General features: G+C 41.0%; 4 protein-coding genes across 6 annotated transcripts; 2 read left to right on the forward strand and 2 right to left on the reverse strand.

The window, feature by feature from the left end:
* Window positions 1–57: 57 nt before the first annotated feature.
* RB195_000713 (uncharacterized protein) lies at window positions 58–6,956 on the forward strand (the record flags this gene model as incomplete). Its single annotated transcript, XM_064197195.1, has 9 exons — window positions 58–84; window positions 953–1,101; window positions 1,166–1,356; window positions 1,661–1,845; window positions 1,918–2,019; window positions 2,154–2,254; window positions 2,322–2,457; window positions 4,092–4,228; window positions 6,827–6,956. The coding sequence occupies 9 exons, from the start codon at window positions 58–60 to the stop codon at window positions 6,954–6,956; spliced, it is 1,158 nt and encodes a 385-aa protein (XP_064053076.1).
* Window positions 6,957–6,970: 14 nt separating this feature from the next.
* Window positions 6,971–8,067, reverse strand: RB195_000714 (uncharacterized protein; the record flags this gene model as incomplete). The annotated part of the gene is made up of 3 exons (XM_064197196.1): window positions 6,971–7,080; window positions 7,807–7,907; window positions 7,985–8,067. 3 exons carry the CDS (start codon window positions 8,065–8,067, stop codon window positions 6,971–6,973), a joined length of 294 nt encoding a protein of 97 aa, XP_064053077.1.
* Window positions 8,068–8,315: 248 nt separating this feature from the next.
* RB195_000715 (uncharacterized protein) lies at window positions 8,316–12,366 on the forward strand (the record flags this gene model as incomplete). 2 transcript variants are annotated; one of them, XM_064197198.1, is made up of 10 exons in its annotated part: window positions 8,316–8,334; window positions 9,138–9,276; window positions 9,381–9,510; window positions 9,565–9,633; window positions 9,693–9,779; window positions 10,647–10,785; window positions 10,843–10,869; window positions 11,009–11,206; window positions 11,986–12,116; window positions 12,202–12,366. In XM_064197198.1, the coding sequence occupies 10 exons, from the start codon at window positions 8,316–8,318 to the stop codon at window positions 12,364–12,366; spliced, it is 1,104 nt and encodes a 367-aa protein (XP_064053078.1). The 2 variants fall into 2 exon arrangements, with proteins under 2 accessions (XP_064053078.1, XP_064053079.1); XM_064197197.1 differs by lacking the exon at window positions 8,316–8,334 and having other exon boundaries at window positions 9,140–9,276; window positions 10,647–10,869.
* A 331-nt stretch (window positions 12,367–12,697) lies between these two features.
* On the reverse strand, window positions 12,698–15,310 carry RB195_000716 (uncharacterized protein; the record flags this gene model as incomplete). 2 transcript variants are annotated; one of them, XM_064197199.1, is made up of 5 exons in its annotated part: window positions 12,698–12,769; window positions 13,283–13,382; window positions 13,459–13,524; window positions 14,707–14,939; window positions 15,269–15,310. In XM_064197199.1, the coding sequence occupies 5 exons, from the start codon at window positions 15,308–15,310 to the stop codon at window positions 12,698–12,700; spliced, it is 513 nt and encodes a 170-aa protein (XP_064053080.1). The 2 variants fall into 2 exon arrangements, with proteins under 2 accessions (XP_064053080.1, XP_064053081.1); XM_064197200.1 differs by lacking the exon at window positions 15,269–15,310 and having other exon boundaries at window positions 14,707–14,912.
* Window positions 15,311–15,940: the final 630 nt, after the last annotated feature.

Genomic DNA, 15,940 nt, shown 5'->3' on the forward strand with positions numbered 1-15,940 from the left:
ATGTTGTGGCAACGGTTCCCGAAATTGGAGTGACAATTCGTATCCTTCGATCTACATATGCTACACACATACTGTGCTCAACAGGTGGGGCACAACACGTGACCAGAATTGTACGCTCTCTCTTTCCTTGGCATTCATTCCCCCTTCTTTACGTTCTATCTCAGCCGAAAGGGCATTCTACTCATCGGATGGAACTATTAGGCATTGATTATATAATCTGCGATATTTAATGTTGCGCCTTACATCCGTGGAACCATTTTCACATCAACTTTTTTGTGTTGCTTGTAGAAGTTATTACATAGGAGAAAATCCTGTGGATGTCTCAAATGGGAGCCATTCAATGACGTTATGATTTTTTTTCGGATAAATTAATGTGGTTTCACAAAATATAGTTGGGTCAAAACGACATGAAGCACGGACCGTTGCGCAAGCGGCCGCGCTCGGAAGCGGTGCGGTGGAGAGTTGGAATCGAGGTGGGACCATGGCGAATTGCAGAGGTGTGTGGCAGTAGCGTGGATCCTTACACCGCCACGCTCCCCCGCTCCGCTTTGAGCGCAGCCGCTTGCGCAAATCTCCGTGTTTCATGTCGTTTTGACCCGACTATATTCCCTAGATTTCTCTATGCTTTGTCCTAGTTTCCCCACTAGCCGAGGTTGAAAAGGAAGACAGCTGCGTTGATTTCGTTGTACATTTGAGCCGCGGTGCGGCCATGTCGTTACAATGTCGTGTGGTAGAGAATAGCGCGCATTCAGACTGAGTTGCAGGGGACGTATCGCACAGTCCGGTGCTATGCAAGTGATTGCACTTGCACCTAAAGAAAATTGTATGTTAAGAATGGATGGTGTGACAGATTGTTAAAATAGTGAAACAGATGGTAACAGATTTGTAACAAGTAGATTAGATAATTTCTGGTTAGCTCACTTAGGTTTTAAATCTTTTACTATCGTTTCAGGTAGACATGTCCGCAAATACAGTAGATTCTAGTCGCATTCTGTGTAGATATTTTGCTAACGGCTGCTGCGCTCTTGGTGAGCGTTGTTCGTATTCCCATGATAGGAGCAAGCCCGCCGATAATGTTTGCCGCTATTATTTGAAGGGCAGGTGCGTTATTATTTCTTTCATTCTCTATGTGCCGTAGATTTGTCTTATATTTTACACATTTTAGTTGCTGCTATGGCACGCGCTGCAGATACGATCATGTTCGACCCAAGAAAGATGCTACAACTGACATTACAAGCAGTGCCAGTTGCAAGGAAAACTTGTCCGCAAAATTGCCGAAACCCGCAAAGCTGCCAGAGCCTGGCCTTAACATAGACGCAGCCGAGTTCGTGCCATCTTGGAAGAGAGCGACACCTGGTTGGTAGCCACAGCAATAGCAACATTTCAGTTGAATTACATTATTATTAGTGGTAAGATAAATTGTGCTTTTGCAAACAGTGGTTATTCTTCTCCAATCATTATATTGAAAAGGAATGAATGTTTGCAAATGGTGAAATACTTGAAACGAAGACGGTGGATTTATTTTATGCTCATAGAATGTGACTTGCCATATGTGTACCCGCAGCCTTAGGGAACTGCAGAACAAGTGATAATTCCTGGAAATACGTAACAACTCAAACTATTTCTGTTCCATTCAAAACTCGATGATGGTTTTCTTTAGGAGCGTCTTATGCTGTGGCAGCAGGTTCGATTCAAAGTGAACAGCAGTTGCCGTTGTGTCCATACTTCGAAATGGGTGAATGCAACAACGAACAGTGCCAGTTTGTGCATGGTCTCGTTTGTGATATGTGTTTACGAGCTTGTATTCATCCTTACGATGAGAAGCAGCAGAAGCAGCATTTCACAGTTGGTTACACTTCTTCTATTTTCCTTTTTGCATCTTCTTTGTTTTCCTCGTTGCATCGTTTTTTTTTTTAGGATTGCTTAAAACAACATGAAATGGCAATGGAACAGGCGTTTGCTGAAGCAAAAGGTGTAGGGAAATGTTGTGGGATATGCATGGAGAATATTATGGAAAAGGTATGAACGTGTATCTAGATTGCTGCTGATGTTACTGTTTAGTATTCTCCGTGAATTTCTATCGTTTTATGTACTGTAATAGTAATAGCAGTAATAGATAGGCACGTATTCGATGAGAAATGAACGATATTAAGTCCCTTCGGTTCGGTATATTAGAAGGGTGCCGCCATTGCTTCTGTTTGGATTGTATTCGAGAGTGGAGACGTAATCAAACATTCGAAACTGAAGTTGTGCGGTACGTCAGATTCTACCCTCTCACTTTAAATTTCTAGCTGTTGTTTACTCTTGTTTTTTTCTTGCAGATCATGTCCTGAATGTCGACAGCATAGTAACTTTGTGATTCCATCTATTTTGTGGGTTGAGGAGGAAGAGGAGAAGCAGATTTTGTGTGAGGTCTATCGCAACAATATGGCGCAGAAACAGTGCAAATACTATAAGGTGCAGTGTTTTCTAACAACTTTATCTGTACTTTCCCGCAGTGATTTTCTTACTGAGATTTTTTTATATTTGACTTCCTTTTCCTTGTTTCCTCTTCCGTGAGCCTAATATTCTCTATTCCTTCTCGGTTCACTGCTCCGTTTCTGTGCAGTAAATAAGTCTTCACTCTTTTTTCGGACCATCTTAAAAGATCAAATGATCCGTCCTCACTATGTTATTCCAGTAAATATCAAGTTTGACAGCACTCTCAGTGCGTTTTGTGTATATGTTATCGACGCTTATATTTGCGCATGTTTACGGTAGTGTCATGGCGATTTTGAAGGTGCTGTTACGAAAACGGGAATATTATATTTATATTAGTGATAATTATGTCCAACAGAACAACCTGTCATCAACCTGTATGAATAGAACTCACTATGAATATTCTGTTGATTGCGAGTGTAACATACGTGTTCTTCACAGTATGTTATGAAGCATTGACCTTAGGTGTGGACGTAACACCTTCAGAGGTTTGAAGATATTTAAATGTTCAAGATTTTAACTCTATGTCATTTATCACCTCGTTTCGTATGTGTGCTTTATTCTTTTCACTCACACTATAGTGAAACTTGTGTTCAGAAGAGTATCCCAATCTGAAAAATTTTCTTTTACCGATTGTTAATGGCTATCACTGGTGATAGAGTGAGCCGTTTTAAATGTAGCAATACGTATAAGTACGCACTGATACCTACAGCGGAAGGAAGAACATGATATCTCAACAATAGGTTCCCAACAGTAGCTAATTCCTGTTGTTCAACGCAAAAATCCAAAAGCCTAACTAAATGAGGTTATCGCATTTGGAGCTAGGATTGTTTACTTAACCGGTCTTATTTTACCTTAAAGTCCTCTTCTCTAATTCAAGCACACTTCCCATCCTCTGACTCCTCCGTTCGGAAGCTGATCTGGTTGAATACGCAACCAAAAATATTTATAGCCGTTCAGCTCTGTCATTCCTACTTTTACGCAATCCTCCGTTCAGCTATACAAAGAAATTACGCAACATTTCAGAGTAAAAACTCTGTCAATTAGTTTGTTTCGGACAAGCTTAGTCGTTGGCATTGTCGTTAGAGATATTTACAGGAAAGACGTGTTACAACGACGAAATTACACACCATATCAGGAAGATTTTATGATAAGATCTAAATTTCAGAATATAACAAGTATCCAGGTAGCGAATCATGTGTAGATGGAATTAAATATACGCTATAGTAATATTTTTGAAGTGGTTGAGCCCTTTTCAGTTTTTCCTCGGAGAGGACATGACGGAGAGGGCACAAGCAATTATACAACTTGACGCGTTTGGTTTGCCGCGCTGGAACTAATGATGGGCATTCGATGCCTCGCAGGCTTGCAAAATAAGACAAGGAGCGAGATAAAAAGTGTGCACACACTTCTACTGCTTCCTCTGCCGCGCGTGGCTTACTTTTACTGCTTCGCATTGCCGTTTCCGTTTGCCTTAGCGTATGGAGGGACGACAAAACGGTGAAACTGCCTAAAGAAAGCGAAACAAGGTTTTAACGCTCAATTATCACATCATCAATTTCTTTCGTTTTGCATGTTGTATTATGAATACAAATTACAAGTTTGCATTTCAGATTGGGACTTCTGCTGAAGGCTGTCCGTTTGGAAACAAATGCTTCTACAAACACCAGCTTCCTGATGGGTCTATTGATCCTGGCGAAGCCCCTCACGCGCGTCGAAAGCCACATCTTGCTGACTTCATTTTTCAAAGGTTGGTTCATAGATTGGATTAACCTGACTACGTTGTTTGAACTGTCATGAAGGCATACAATACGATTTCGTCCGATACGTGTTCGATTTTATTTTGTGACGTTTTTAAATGCCGTTTTGAAAGTTTCTTTGGTAGTGTATATACCCAAATATATGGGCGAGGGACGCTCCTTTGAACTACCCCTCAAAACCGTTAGAGAATTTCAACAGCGATATACTGATGGCACATGAGCCGTCTCATTTTTTTCCGCTTATTTTCGGTTTAGTCAATCATCATCTACTCTCTGAACTCCACGCACTCGGAAAGGTGCAGTCTACTTCGCTTTGAGAAAGCGACGATTCCTCATTTTCGCTGACTAAGCAAATCGCGGAGACACTTGTCTTGTTAATTCCTATATGAGTTGCGTTGAACCTGTTCGGATTTACGATTCCAACTCATCTTTATCTCACTTTCTCGACCTCTATCCCATCTCCAATTTGCTAGAAAACGAAGTTGATTGTAGAATAATCACACAAATATTGGGCGTTGTTAGAGAAACTTGCGCTTGTACACCGTCGTGCCAGGTACCCCCGCAATACCAAATATCGACGACTTCATTCTCTGCATTGCTCACTGGTTTGTTGCCGTCTGCAGTTTTACGTAACAGCTGCAGATACAACGTATTTAGTTTACATCCTTTCAAAAGCCCACTTAGAATAATTACTGCTTTAAAAGAAAGATTGCATTAAGAATTCGCTAGGAAGTTCTTTCAAATTGATTGCTCAAGGACATGAGAAATTCATATCTTCTAGTCTCGAGATTTCCGATATTCTTTTTGATTTCTCAGAATCTGTGTTTAAAGGCAGCAGCATATCACGAAATTGGCGATGTAGGGATCTCTCCACGAATAGATAGAAGTTGGGTGTAGTTCACGAGTATGAGCGTCATCGCGCTCAATTCACCTTAATACTCTTTTAAAAAGACACGTGAAGCAGCCCTATGTAAGCCTGTCTCTTCAACAGTTCAACTTGTCATGTATCAGCACCCTATCAATCCGCGATGCATGTATTATCGTGAAGGTGGGCAAATTCCGCTGCCTATTTTAGTTATACTTGTTGCGGACATTGGACTGGTGGCGACCAAGCAGACTACGTTATTCCACGTAATAAGACACATTATTGGGAGAGACGGTATTACGTAAGGCTGTCTCACGCGCCTTCAGAATAACTAGAGGAATTGAGCGAGATCATGCTCCTTTTCATGAACTACACCTCCACCGTTCTCAGTTTGTAGAGAGATCCAACTTGTTCTATTTCTTAACTCTTTGTAAAGAGCTACAGTTTTGGTTTACATTGGGGATTTGTTAATATATTCTCTACTTCTATACTAGCGTTGAACTTGTTACTAGTATATACGTAGTATATAGTCGGGTCAAAACGACATGAAGCATGGTGCAGTTGTGTAAGCGGCTGCGATCAAAGGGACGAGGTGGAGATAGCGCTTGGAATCGAGGTGGGACTATCGCGAACTGCAGCAATGAACGGTGGTACCAGGGTTTCTCACTCGATCCTGACCCATCCGCACCGCTTCGAGCGCAACCGCTTACGCAACTGCACTGAGCTTCATGTCGTTTTGACTCTACTATGCATAGTATGCTACATATAGCCGGGTCCAAACGAAATGAAACAATGAATAGCCAAGCAAACCGCTCGGAAGCCGTCTGGGAGTGGTCAAAAACCGCGTTGCTCCAGAGCGACCTCTCGTGCAGCTACGCCGTGCTTCATGCCGTTTTGGCCCGACCACACAATGTAGTTGTATAAAAGTTAGCCGATGATCAAGTCAGTGTTTTTATCCTCACAGAGAAGTCTGGTTCCAATTTATCGACCCTTTAGGGATAAAGGCTTGGTTTGTACTAGGGCGGTTTCGAACCCTCGACCGTGTGGCTACTACGGGCCTCTAACCGACTGCGCCACATCCGCTCTATCGCGCTTATTTACTGTCCTACTGTATAATTTAAGGAAAGGATCAGCAATTGAAAGAATGCACCCGTTTCTTCTGGGAATTGCGCTCCATTTACAAAACATTACATGGAAATAAACTGCGTTTTGTTGCAGAAAGGAAGCAAATAGTAGTAATTATTGGATTATGAAATTTCAATACTGGTGTCCAGTATTACTAAACCCTACTCTTTGTAGTTATGTAGTATTTCTTCCGCGTAGTTTTGCCTTTGTGCTATTCCATCAACACTCATAAGGTGATTTTTTTTCAAAATGAGGTCCGTGTTTGTACACCACAGGTAGCTTTAGAAAATGAATATGAGATCGCCAAAACCACTAAAACAGAGGGAGTGATTAGAAGTCTTACAAACACTGTCTTAGGAGGTGCCGACAACCCTTCTCGAACACTTCATAAAGGGCTGCTCCATATCAGAACATAGTCGAGCTCAAGTTCACAGCTGTCATCAGTTGCTTGCATTTCAAACTCCAAGAATCAATACAGCTTATAGCTCGAAGCATGCACTTAACATAAAAAATTGTTTGTTACTTCCACACACTGTTACAGTGTCAAAGAGGAGCACTTCAACGATTGAACGAACTAAGCGGAAAGTTTTTTTTATAGACATGGATCTGGATCAGATGATGGCGGAGAAGAAAGTGACGCAGCCAGCCGAGAAACACTTGACTCATGGTTCGATTTAGAAAGACTTGATATGTTAAGAATTCGGCTTCGTGCGATGCTTGCTGAATAAGAAGCAGCTGTAGATTAATCTTGAATTTCTCGGTGACCGGTGTTTTCTCGCTTTGCATCGATATGTGAGTGATTGACGTACTCTTCATAACTATAAAGATTGAACTGAAATTCCACTATGTTAGCTGCATTGTTGTTTTTTCAAACTACTATATGTTTGATGTTTGCATGTAATGCATCACGTTGAATGCTGTGCTTTTAACTTCTATGTCTTAGTGGAAGTAATTGAACAAATGCGCTTCAAATAACATTAAGAATGCAGAATATTCGACTTTTGTTGCGTTTACAACATACCTTCAATCCCATTAGAATTGAGATGGCCCGGAAAGTCCATGCAACTACCTGTAGAGGAGTTTACTAGTGTTTGGGATGAAATACGGTAGTTTTCTATGTATATGAGTTCCTGAAGAAACTTTGTGCGTGTGTAATGGAGATCCTAACACGTCTGGGATTGCAGATGTCTCTCCAGAGTTTATCAGAAAACATCAAACTGTTCAATGAAAAGGTCGATATTTCTTACGTTGACGTGATTTACCTGAACAAAAAGAAAAGGACGCAGAAGGTTATTTTCAATTGAAAGCAACGTCTCGTACAAATTAACTATGTGCAACTTCAGCTGGCACCTGAGTTCTGAGGTGCTAACAGTTCTTTAGGGCAGACATGTGTTGATCGGTTTTACGTAGAAATGAGTTTGCGTATATGTGTGTTGGATTGATGGTGAAATTGATGACATTCATTAACTCCTAACTTACATTAAGTTACTTGATTTAATCGGCGTGTTGGTAGTATTGAGATGAGGTTGCCCACATATTCATTGAGGCGTGTCGTCCTCGAATGCAACTCTGCCTAACCTTCTCGATCCATAGCCAAGGCTCGCAAAGAATCCATCCATTCGTCAGCAGCCTGCGAGAATTGGCGTCTCGCTTGAAACTGTCCTTCGACACCGAGTGACCTAAGTACCACAGGTCGATGTCCAGCAATTAGCGAAACAACGAGTTGTTAGGAAAGATTCAATGCTCCCTCTTTGACCTATTAGCGTTGGGCTTTGACGGTGTGCTGAACAACAACAACAACACCTTTTTGCAATATCTGGGTAACATAGCCGCCGCCATATAATTGTGCAAGTTATATAGCTTTTATGTATACCAAAATGTATACTCAAATGTCCTATTGCACTTAGTCTAAGGAGCGCCAGTGCGAGCTGACAGCGGTCACGCTCGCATACGCGGACCATTTCATGGTATAGATAGAAGAAAGTGGTTTTGAAGGCATGGAGTAAACCAGCACGACGAAATATGTTCCGAGTTATTTTTAGAAAAGTACGCCAATCGTGCAGTCCTTCAACAACTTGCCTGGTTCGATGACTACTATCAGTGTTGGTAAAGTGATGTACTGTATAGAGGGCGAAGTCATTAATTTTTTAAGGGTTGTAGATTTAAAGGAAGCGGCTTAAAAAAACCTTCTGAAGAGAGTTCTGTGTGGGTGATCTTTTTGGTCCGCCTTTTGGAAGACGAAATTACGTAAAAGTAAAAGTCGTTAAAACACGGGTTGGGGATAGTGCCTTAGAGAAAAACACGGGAATTTGTAGAACTGTCTTACTGCTGTGGCGGATCCATCCACAGAAGATCAAAACTTGGATTTTGAAAAGGGAATAGAACTGAAGTCCTTCTGAGTAGTCACCGGTTCCTGATATTTCTTACAGAGCTTTTGATGGCGAATACCAATGAGATTGCGCTCGACTGTTTAAAACAGAGATTGCTCAAAATCTCTGTCTGGAGCTGTCCCAAAGAATGAAGCAAATGAAGCTGTGACGCTGATTTCCCCAAAGTCGTCTATCAATTTGTGGAGATTTATTTTTGAAACACATAGTATGATTTCATAGCATTCCTTTGCCAATTGCATTCTGGCAACTGAACAGCGGTGAGCTAAGGAATTGTTTTCCCGTAAAATGTGCTTATCTCAGATCTCCTTTATCGATCGGGCTCTTACAGAATACATTAAAGGAAAACAAAGAAACATGTCCAGAAAAAGTCTCTGAATATTGTGGTGTATCAAGTATTCTCTCTCACACGAAGAGCTCTCTTTATATTTTGTTTCAGTGATTGTCTCCTAATTAAACAGTTTTTTTTATTAAACACAGATCACTTTCTGGACTGCCTTATGTCTGCAAGATCTTTTATAGTTATGTATGAGCGTGTTCTCAATGAGGGGCAGATTGCAACTGATATTGTTGACGCTATTCGCTCAACCACAGATGCCCCTCTAAGTTCGTGTATAGAAGCAGCAAGGAATTGTATTGCAGTTATGGCACCATTCATCCAGTGAGTTTTTCTTTATTTATTTGCCTCGTATTGTCGCTATAGAGAACATAACTGTTGTTCGGATAAGTTATAATTAATTTTATGAAAAAAAATAAGTGCTTTAGAGGAGATTCGTTTTTGCGAATTCAAGAGGCAGTGAACTCTTACACTGTAAAAGTCGACGATTGCTATGACTATCGGCTCCTTACGGAGATGAAGGAACTGTTGGAGCAGATATTCAAAGAAAAATATGAGGTCCAGTAGCATTCCAATACATTTCCAGTAAATCTTTCAAGCATTACACTTTAGCTCAGCTTCTCAACTGAACAGGACGATGACATCCTATTGAAATATCTTCAAATGTTTGCTTCCGGTGTGGTATGGACTTAGCATATCTTCAACCTGTTCTTATCAAGTTGTAGTTCTGACATTTACAGACAAAAACGGATCCCCTAGTTGTAAAGTATCTTATTTCGATGGATGATTTCCAATGGATGGACCATCTTATTAATGTATATCACATGGTGAGGAGCTATATATTTTTCTAGTTCTTCCAAACATCCTTTTATTATGAGCCGGCATCTATTCTACTTCTGGCTCCGGTTATTTATCTCCTCTTTTTCGAACAAAACTTAATTTCGACTACAAACATTTGTCTCCGAGCGCACTGTGTCGGCATCGCACATTATGGTCGGGTCAAGACGACATGGAGCTCGGTCCAGTTGCATAAACGGCTGCGCTCGAAGCAGTGCGGTGAAGGGGTTAGGATCAACGGTGGACTCTTGGTAGCATCACTCGCCGGTGCGATGGTCCTTCCTCGACCCCAACAGCTAGCTCCACCGCGCCGCTTGCGCAACTGCACCGACCTTCATGTCGGTATGATCTGACTATACCTCCTTGGTGGAGGCAGGCACTGACACCTAACCAGCGAGCGATGGGGTGATAACCGATAGAGTGACGGCACCGTTGCTAACGAAAAAGACTGTTAAGAGCTACGGATTAATCCTAATCATACGCAGCTACATGATAAAAGAAGGAGAAACTTCAAAACACGAGAAACTCCAGAGATTTTATCGGCAGTATCGCCTTATCGATACGATGATGGCGCCGGTAAACTCGCCTTCGCCGAGGACGTTAACGCTGACTGTGAGCACCCTGTCCTCCGAATATATCTTAAGTGACGTTAAAGCTGAAGATTAAAAGTATAAACGCCCAAGAGTGCGAAAGTTTCTATCGATTATACGGAAAAGAATTGGGCAAGAAGCTGCGTACGTGAAGTGAAACAATGTTGTGAGATTGCAATACTACTGATTTAAGTCGCGTTCATTCTAAAGAGATTTCAGTGATTGGTTTCGGTATGAAGAGGACCTGATCCATGGGAATACTTTCAGGATCAGAATAACGCAGTTAGATTGGCTAGTTTACGTTGCATAGTTTCTCTGGTGGATGTGTGCTCCGATCTACTTACATATATCCTCAACTCACGACTACCAGAAATTGTGGCTACACAGTTTCAATCGGAAGATTCTAGTTTGTCAGAGTTAGAATTAACAGCAATAAAGCTACTGACTAAAATATATTCTACAGAGGAGACACCTCCATTACATCACTTTGGTCAGTTATCAACAACGGTAAGAGTGAGAAGAAGTAGTAGCATTAGTTCCTGCTTTATTTTATTTTTTAAAAATTTTTCTCTTGTATGAAATGTGCTTGTATAAAATGTATCATTTACATTCGTGACGAAAAAATTCAGAGATCTTCGATGTCTCCATGTTTATGAAATTATTGAACCACATTCAAGTGCATCCCTCTGAAATAATGGATTTCATCGTGAATTTTAATGGGATTTTGGGAGATAACCAGCGAAATACAATTGTTGCGGCTCTTATCGAGAATCCGTGTCCATTCCTGGGACAACTGCTCGTGAAAGTTGTGAACGATCAAACGACTGGTAAGCGAACTACTGACTTAGTGATCTTAGATGGGCCATCTTCGCTGATCGCGTCGGCTTCAGTTTTTTTTTCCATTTTCTACCCATTTCTGAATCAGTATCATCAATTCTCGGGAGAACTCTGATATAATGTGGAGCGGCATTCACAAAACACCCTTGAAATCGTTAAAAAAAATCTGAAAACAATTGCGTTTGTGCTAGCTAGGTCCTTTCAGGATTCTCAGTGGTTTTTAGCTGTGAACGGCTTTACTCCTCTTCTACCTTCAACTCTCACGAGAAGGAAAAATTTGAAGTTTTTCAGTTCTCATCTGAAACGGTGTTTTATTTTGGTCCAAACTACTGAGCAGCTCAAATAACGTTATCATTGTGTTGCTCACTTTGGAATGCACATATTTCATGAAATTAGTGTATTACATGGGGACCCTGAGATAACATGGATGATTGCATATTCAACGAAACAATATTTTCAAAGCTTAGAAGATGTGTTATCCGACTCCAAGCCGTGACTTTCGATAAGCTCTTCTTTCCCTCTCTTTTCCAATATTTTTGTCGAAAAGATTAGTTAATTTGGTTAGACATCTATAACTGACCTGCCTCCATGCTATCACTGATGCTGTTACTTTACAAAAGATACGTGAATATACAAATACTTTAATAAGTCAACACAACTTTAGGCTTTTTTCAATGCCCTTACTTTAGTCTGCCGCGTGAGCTATCACATGTTTCTTTAAAATACGATTACTAATACTTGAAACAATCTTATGAAATGAACATTTCAGGGAGACGACTTAAGCTGTTGAAAGACATAATTGCACAAGAAAACTTATACAGCCAACTTTTCTATAGAAACGACCTTGACGTTTTATCGCATATTTTAGCAAGAGAGTTAATAAATTCGGAGAACAAAACGGTTCGTATTCCTTTGCATTTTCCATGAACACAGAACATAGATGTTTCATGCGAATACCCAATTCCGCATTAAACCACATTTTCAGATCAGATCTCAGTGCATGGAATGCATTTCTCGCCTAGCAGAAATGGGTCACTGCGACGAAAGAGTACGAGAAGCAGTGGAAAATAGCAATTTCAACGATGACTTACGCTCCAAAACGCTAGCCGTTATAGAAAAGAACATGTATAGTGGACAGAATAAAGGTTGATCAGATAAGTGAGGAACGCATGTTGTTTCTCTTGAAAAAAGCCCAGCTCGTGATCTAGAAAAAATCGATAGTGGCTCCCAAACATACGTTTTTCGTTGCAACACTGGTATATAACACCCAGAACCATCATGCCATCGTTTATAAAGCTATAGTTTCATGTGAAAATATGATGATACCATCGTGCGACTAGTCAGTTTGTTCTTTAGAATTTATTCATGGGATTTTAGTTTGGTACTTCTGCACTTTTCATGCAAAGGCTCTCCATCAATAATGTTATAATCAACACTGACGTGTTCTGTAATCGAAGGAGTATCTCCGCTATCCGACTGCCTCATAATCTTTGCCATCTACTCGGCGGCCATATCACGTGCGTTGCACGATTCTTCATCAGCCCACGACTTACCTAGAAATTGCAGCATGAAAAACTAGAAAATATGATTTTCTGTGGGATATAACGGGTTTTTCCACTGCAAAAAAGGAGATGGAAGACTACATTTTTCTCAACCAAAACGAACATGGTAAAGCCTCAAGTAAGTCAGATAGCTTTAGATATTTTATTGATTTTACAGTTCAGAATACTCTTTATGATTTAACGAACGCCTAGTACTTGCAAATATTATACGATCCGGTAGGTTCTAATCTACAACCACCATTATTTCGAGGCGCAGAAATGGGTTTTCCGGTATTTTATCTTCGAATTACTACTTCAATTTGTTGCCAAAATTGACTTCAAGAGGAATTTGCTTACTTCACAGTTTTAAACGTAGTTGTCAGCGAACAAAGACTGCACAGAACAATATAAGTATAATGACCTCAGTCGAAACTGGCATTGCTTTCTGCTGCTTTCTAATGTGAAGATTCTATATCTAACTTCTACCTACTAGAGTTCGAAAGCTGTTAGGAAGTATAATCTTACGGGGCCATATATATTGCTGTCATTGGCGTTCACAGGGTTATCGCTCTCCATCCAACAGCAACCTTTAGGGACCAGTAGTAGCTCGTTTCTGTGTTTTGGCCTGAAATAGTCTATTGAGTTTGATTCTGTATGATTTAAATCAATTACATATGTACATGAGAAGTCATTGGTCCGACCTTACTATATCCCCCTCCACTGCTGTCACACGTTTTATGTGAACTTTGTCGGGCTCCCGTGGTGAACTGAAAGCAACCAAATCTGACAGTAAATGATCATCATAAAATCATGGAGATGGTCTTGTGCCCAGAAAAGAACTATACAACGGAGAGCGGTAAGTTTATCAATGTTTTAACACAAATAGAATGTTGATAATTATGTGCAGAACCGGGATCTTATTCAGCCAATGATTTTTTTTCGCCCATCTGATAGAACTCTTGGACGAATAACAAATAAAAAAAGTCAAAAAAAACGGATATAAGGTGAGTCTGTTCCGTCTCTCCTCCTATATAATGAGGAAAAGAGCACTTTTGTGGGGCTTGATCCAGATCATGGACTATTTTGAGTAAAGGGTCAGAAATGGAGGCCAAGGACAAAAGCTCCCCAATCGGAGGTGGGAATATAGGAGGAGAATTAAAGGCGTGACCCCACGAATCTGGTGTGGTATGTTTCGTTGGAGTATACCTATATTGCTTCGGTATGCGGTTACGACGTCCTCTATTGCAACGCGCCACCTCTGCGCCCCGTCCCCGGCTGCAATTCGCCCAAAATCCATTCGGACGCCCCGGTAGGTAATTCATTTCATTCGGGCGAACCACAGAGAGGGGTGGCGCATCGCAATAGAGGACGTCGTAAGGAACCGCATTCCGAAGCTTTCTGTTTACAGTGATGCAGGGAGAGATGAGCTGAACCACTCCTGTATTCATAATCTAAGGGGGCCCCCCGTTTAAGCACAAATCTTGTTTTTTTTTTTGGGATACTATATATTACTTGTTACAAAAACACTCAAAAATGATGTGAGTAGTAGCATTTATATCATATCTAGAAAAAATACTCAGATCATCTAATGTTTACTTAAAACCTTTACAGAATTAGCAAAACAGCGAACCCCAAGCATTCCAGTGGAAATAACGGCAGTTCCAGGTTTGACGTAAATACTGGACGAGACTGTGGTCTTATTAATTTTGTTTAGCTTTTACTTTTATTTTTGGCGAAATATTGCTGAGTAATTTTTCACCTCTGTATTTCTTCATACCGCATCGCGACAAATCGAAACACTTAAGAAAGAGAGGATGCTCTCGTTGCCTTAAAAAGAGTAGGCATGCAGAAGAATGGGACATTACTAGCGCGGACTATTCTTCTAAGTAGTTTCATCCGGATAGTTCCTTTTTTTTTTTTGAAAAGCGATATAGTAGAGCAAAACTCACACAAATGTAATAACGTCTCCAGTATGGGGTTTTTGTACACCCCATGGAGTGAGCCAGACAAGGTCCCTATGCCACCATCGAGCATCTGATCCTTCTAGTGTCGGTGACATAGAAGCTCCAGTTACGACAGCTGGATGACCAATCACATCGAACATCGTAGCAGCAACGCAAGCACCTGTAGCTAACCGCACAGTGAAGCGAAACATCCTGTGGTTGTTCGCTAGCTTGGAGACCTGAATGTGCAAAATTGTAGCCAAGAAGATTGTATTTGGTGTTTTTCAATTTTTTTGGTGATATATTGAAGGGTCCTAGATTGCAATGGAAGTCCAGAATTTTTGTTATCTTCCTTCTGAACGGGCCGGGTGTAGCGGAATCGGTTAGAGGTTCCGCTGTGTTTGCACGATCATTCCATGATTCAAAACCGCCCTACTGGCAACCAAGCCTTTCATGCCTCCAAGGTCAATAAAGTGATATGGGGTTGTCTGGGAGGATAAAAACACTGACATGAGACTTCGGTTTACCCCCGCAAGTCATTGTATTTGCCAGTTACACGTTCGTTAACCTCAAACGATTCTGAATTGAAGTAGACGTGGTGAAGCATCATCCGAAGCGGATTGATTAATGCCAGACACTTTATCCTTTATCAAGGAATCCTCCAAGAGCACGTTGTTGTAAAAGCAAAGAAATCTTAAAAATTCTGAAACATCACTCGTGCTGAATGGAGCAAAGAGAGCATAAATGAGACAGGGATAACGAATGTGGACCAGTTGAAGTTCCGCTAACGAGAAAACAACTTAGTTTTCCCTTTTTTGTGGAACACAGTAACCTCACACCGGCAATGAGTACCCAACACAACTGATTTCCTTCTAGCCAAGGTCGAATACTCTTAATTCCATTCTTGTATGGACTTTTACAGATGTAACTACTGTGGTCGTGTTTAGAGAAACAATGTTCTCACTTCACTGCAAAAACGACAAGTCACATTTGTGACTTCCTGATTTACTATCTGTCGTACAAGTATGAGTAGGTTTAAGGTAGTGGTAAGAGGTTCCGCGGCGCAACACCGTTGATAGCTTTGAAGTGCCAAGCCAGCGTTTCAAACCCTCAGGTGTCGATACACTTGTGGAACTCTCATTTGAAAGGATAAAGAGAATGAAATGACAGCGGTTGATCACTGCAGATCATTGCATGGGCCACGTATCCGTTCATAAACCTCGTACGACACTGAACTGAA

The sequence above is a fragment of the Necator americanus genome, chromosome IV (genome assembly GCF_031761385.1).
Source record: "Necator americanus strain Aroian chromosome IV, whole genome shotgun sequence".
Classification (NCBI taxonomy): domain Eukaryota; kingdom Metazoa; phylum Nematoda; class Chromadorea; order Rhabditida; family Ancylostomatidae; genus Necator; species Necator americanus.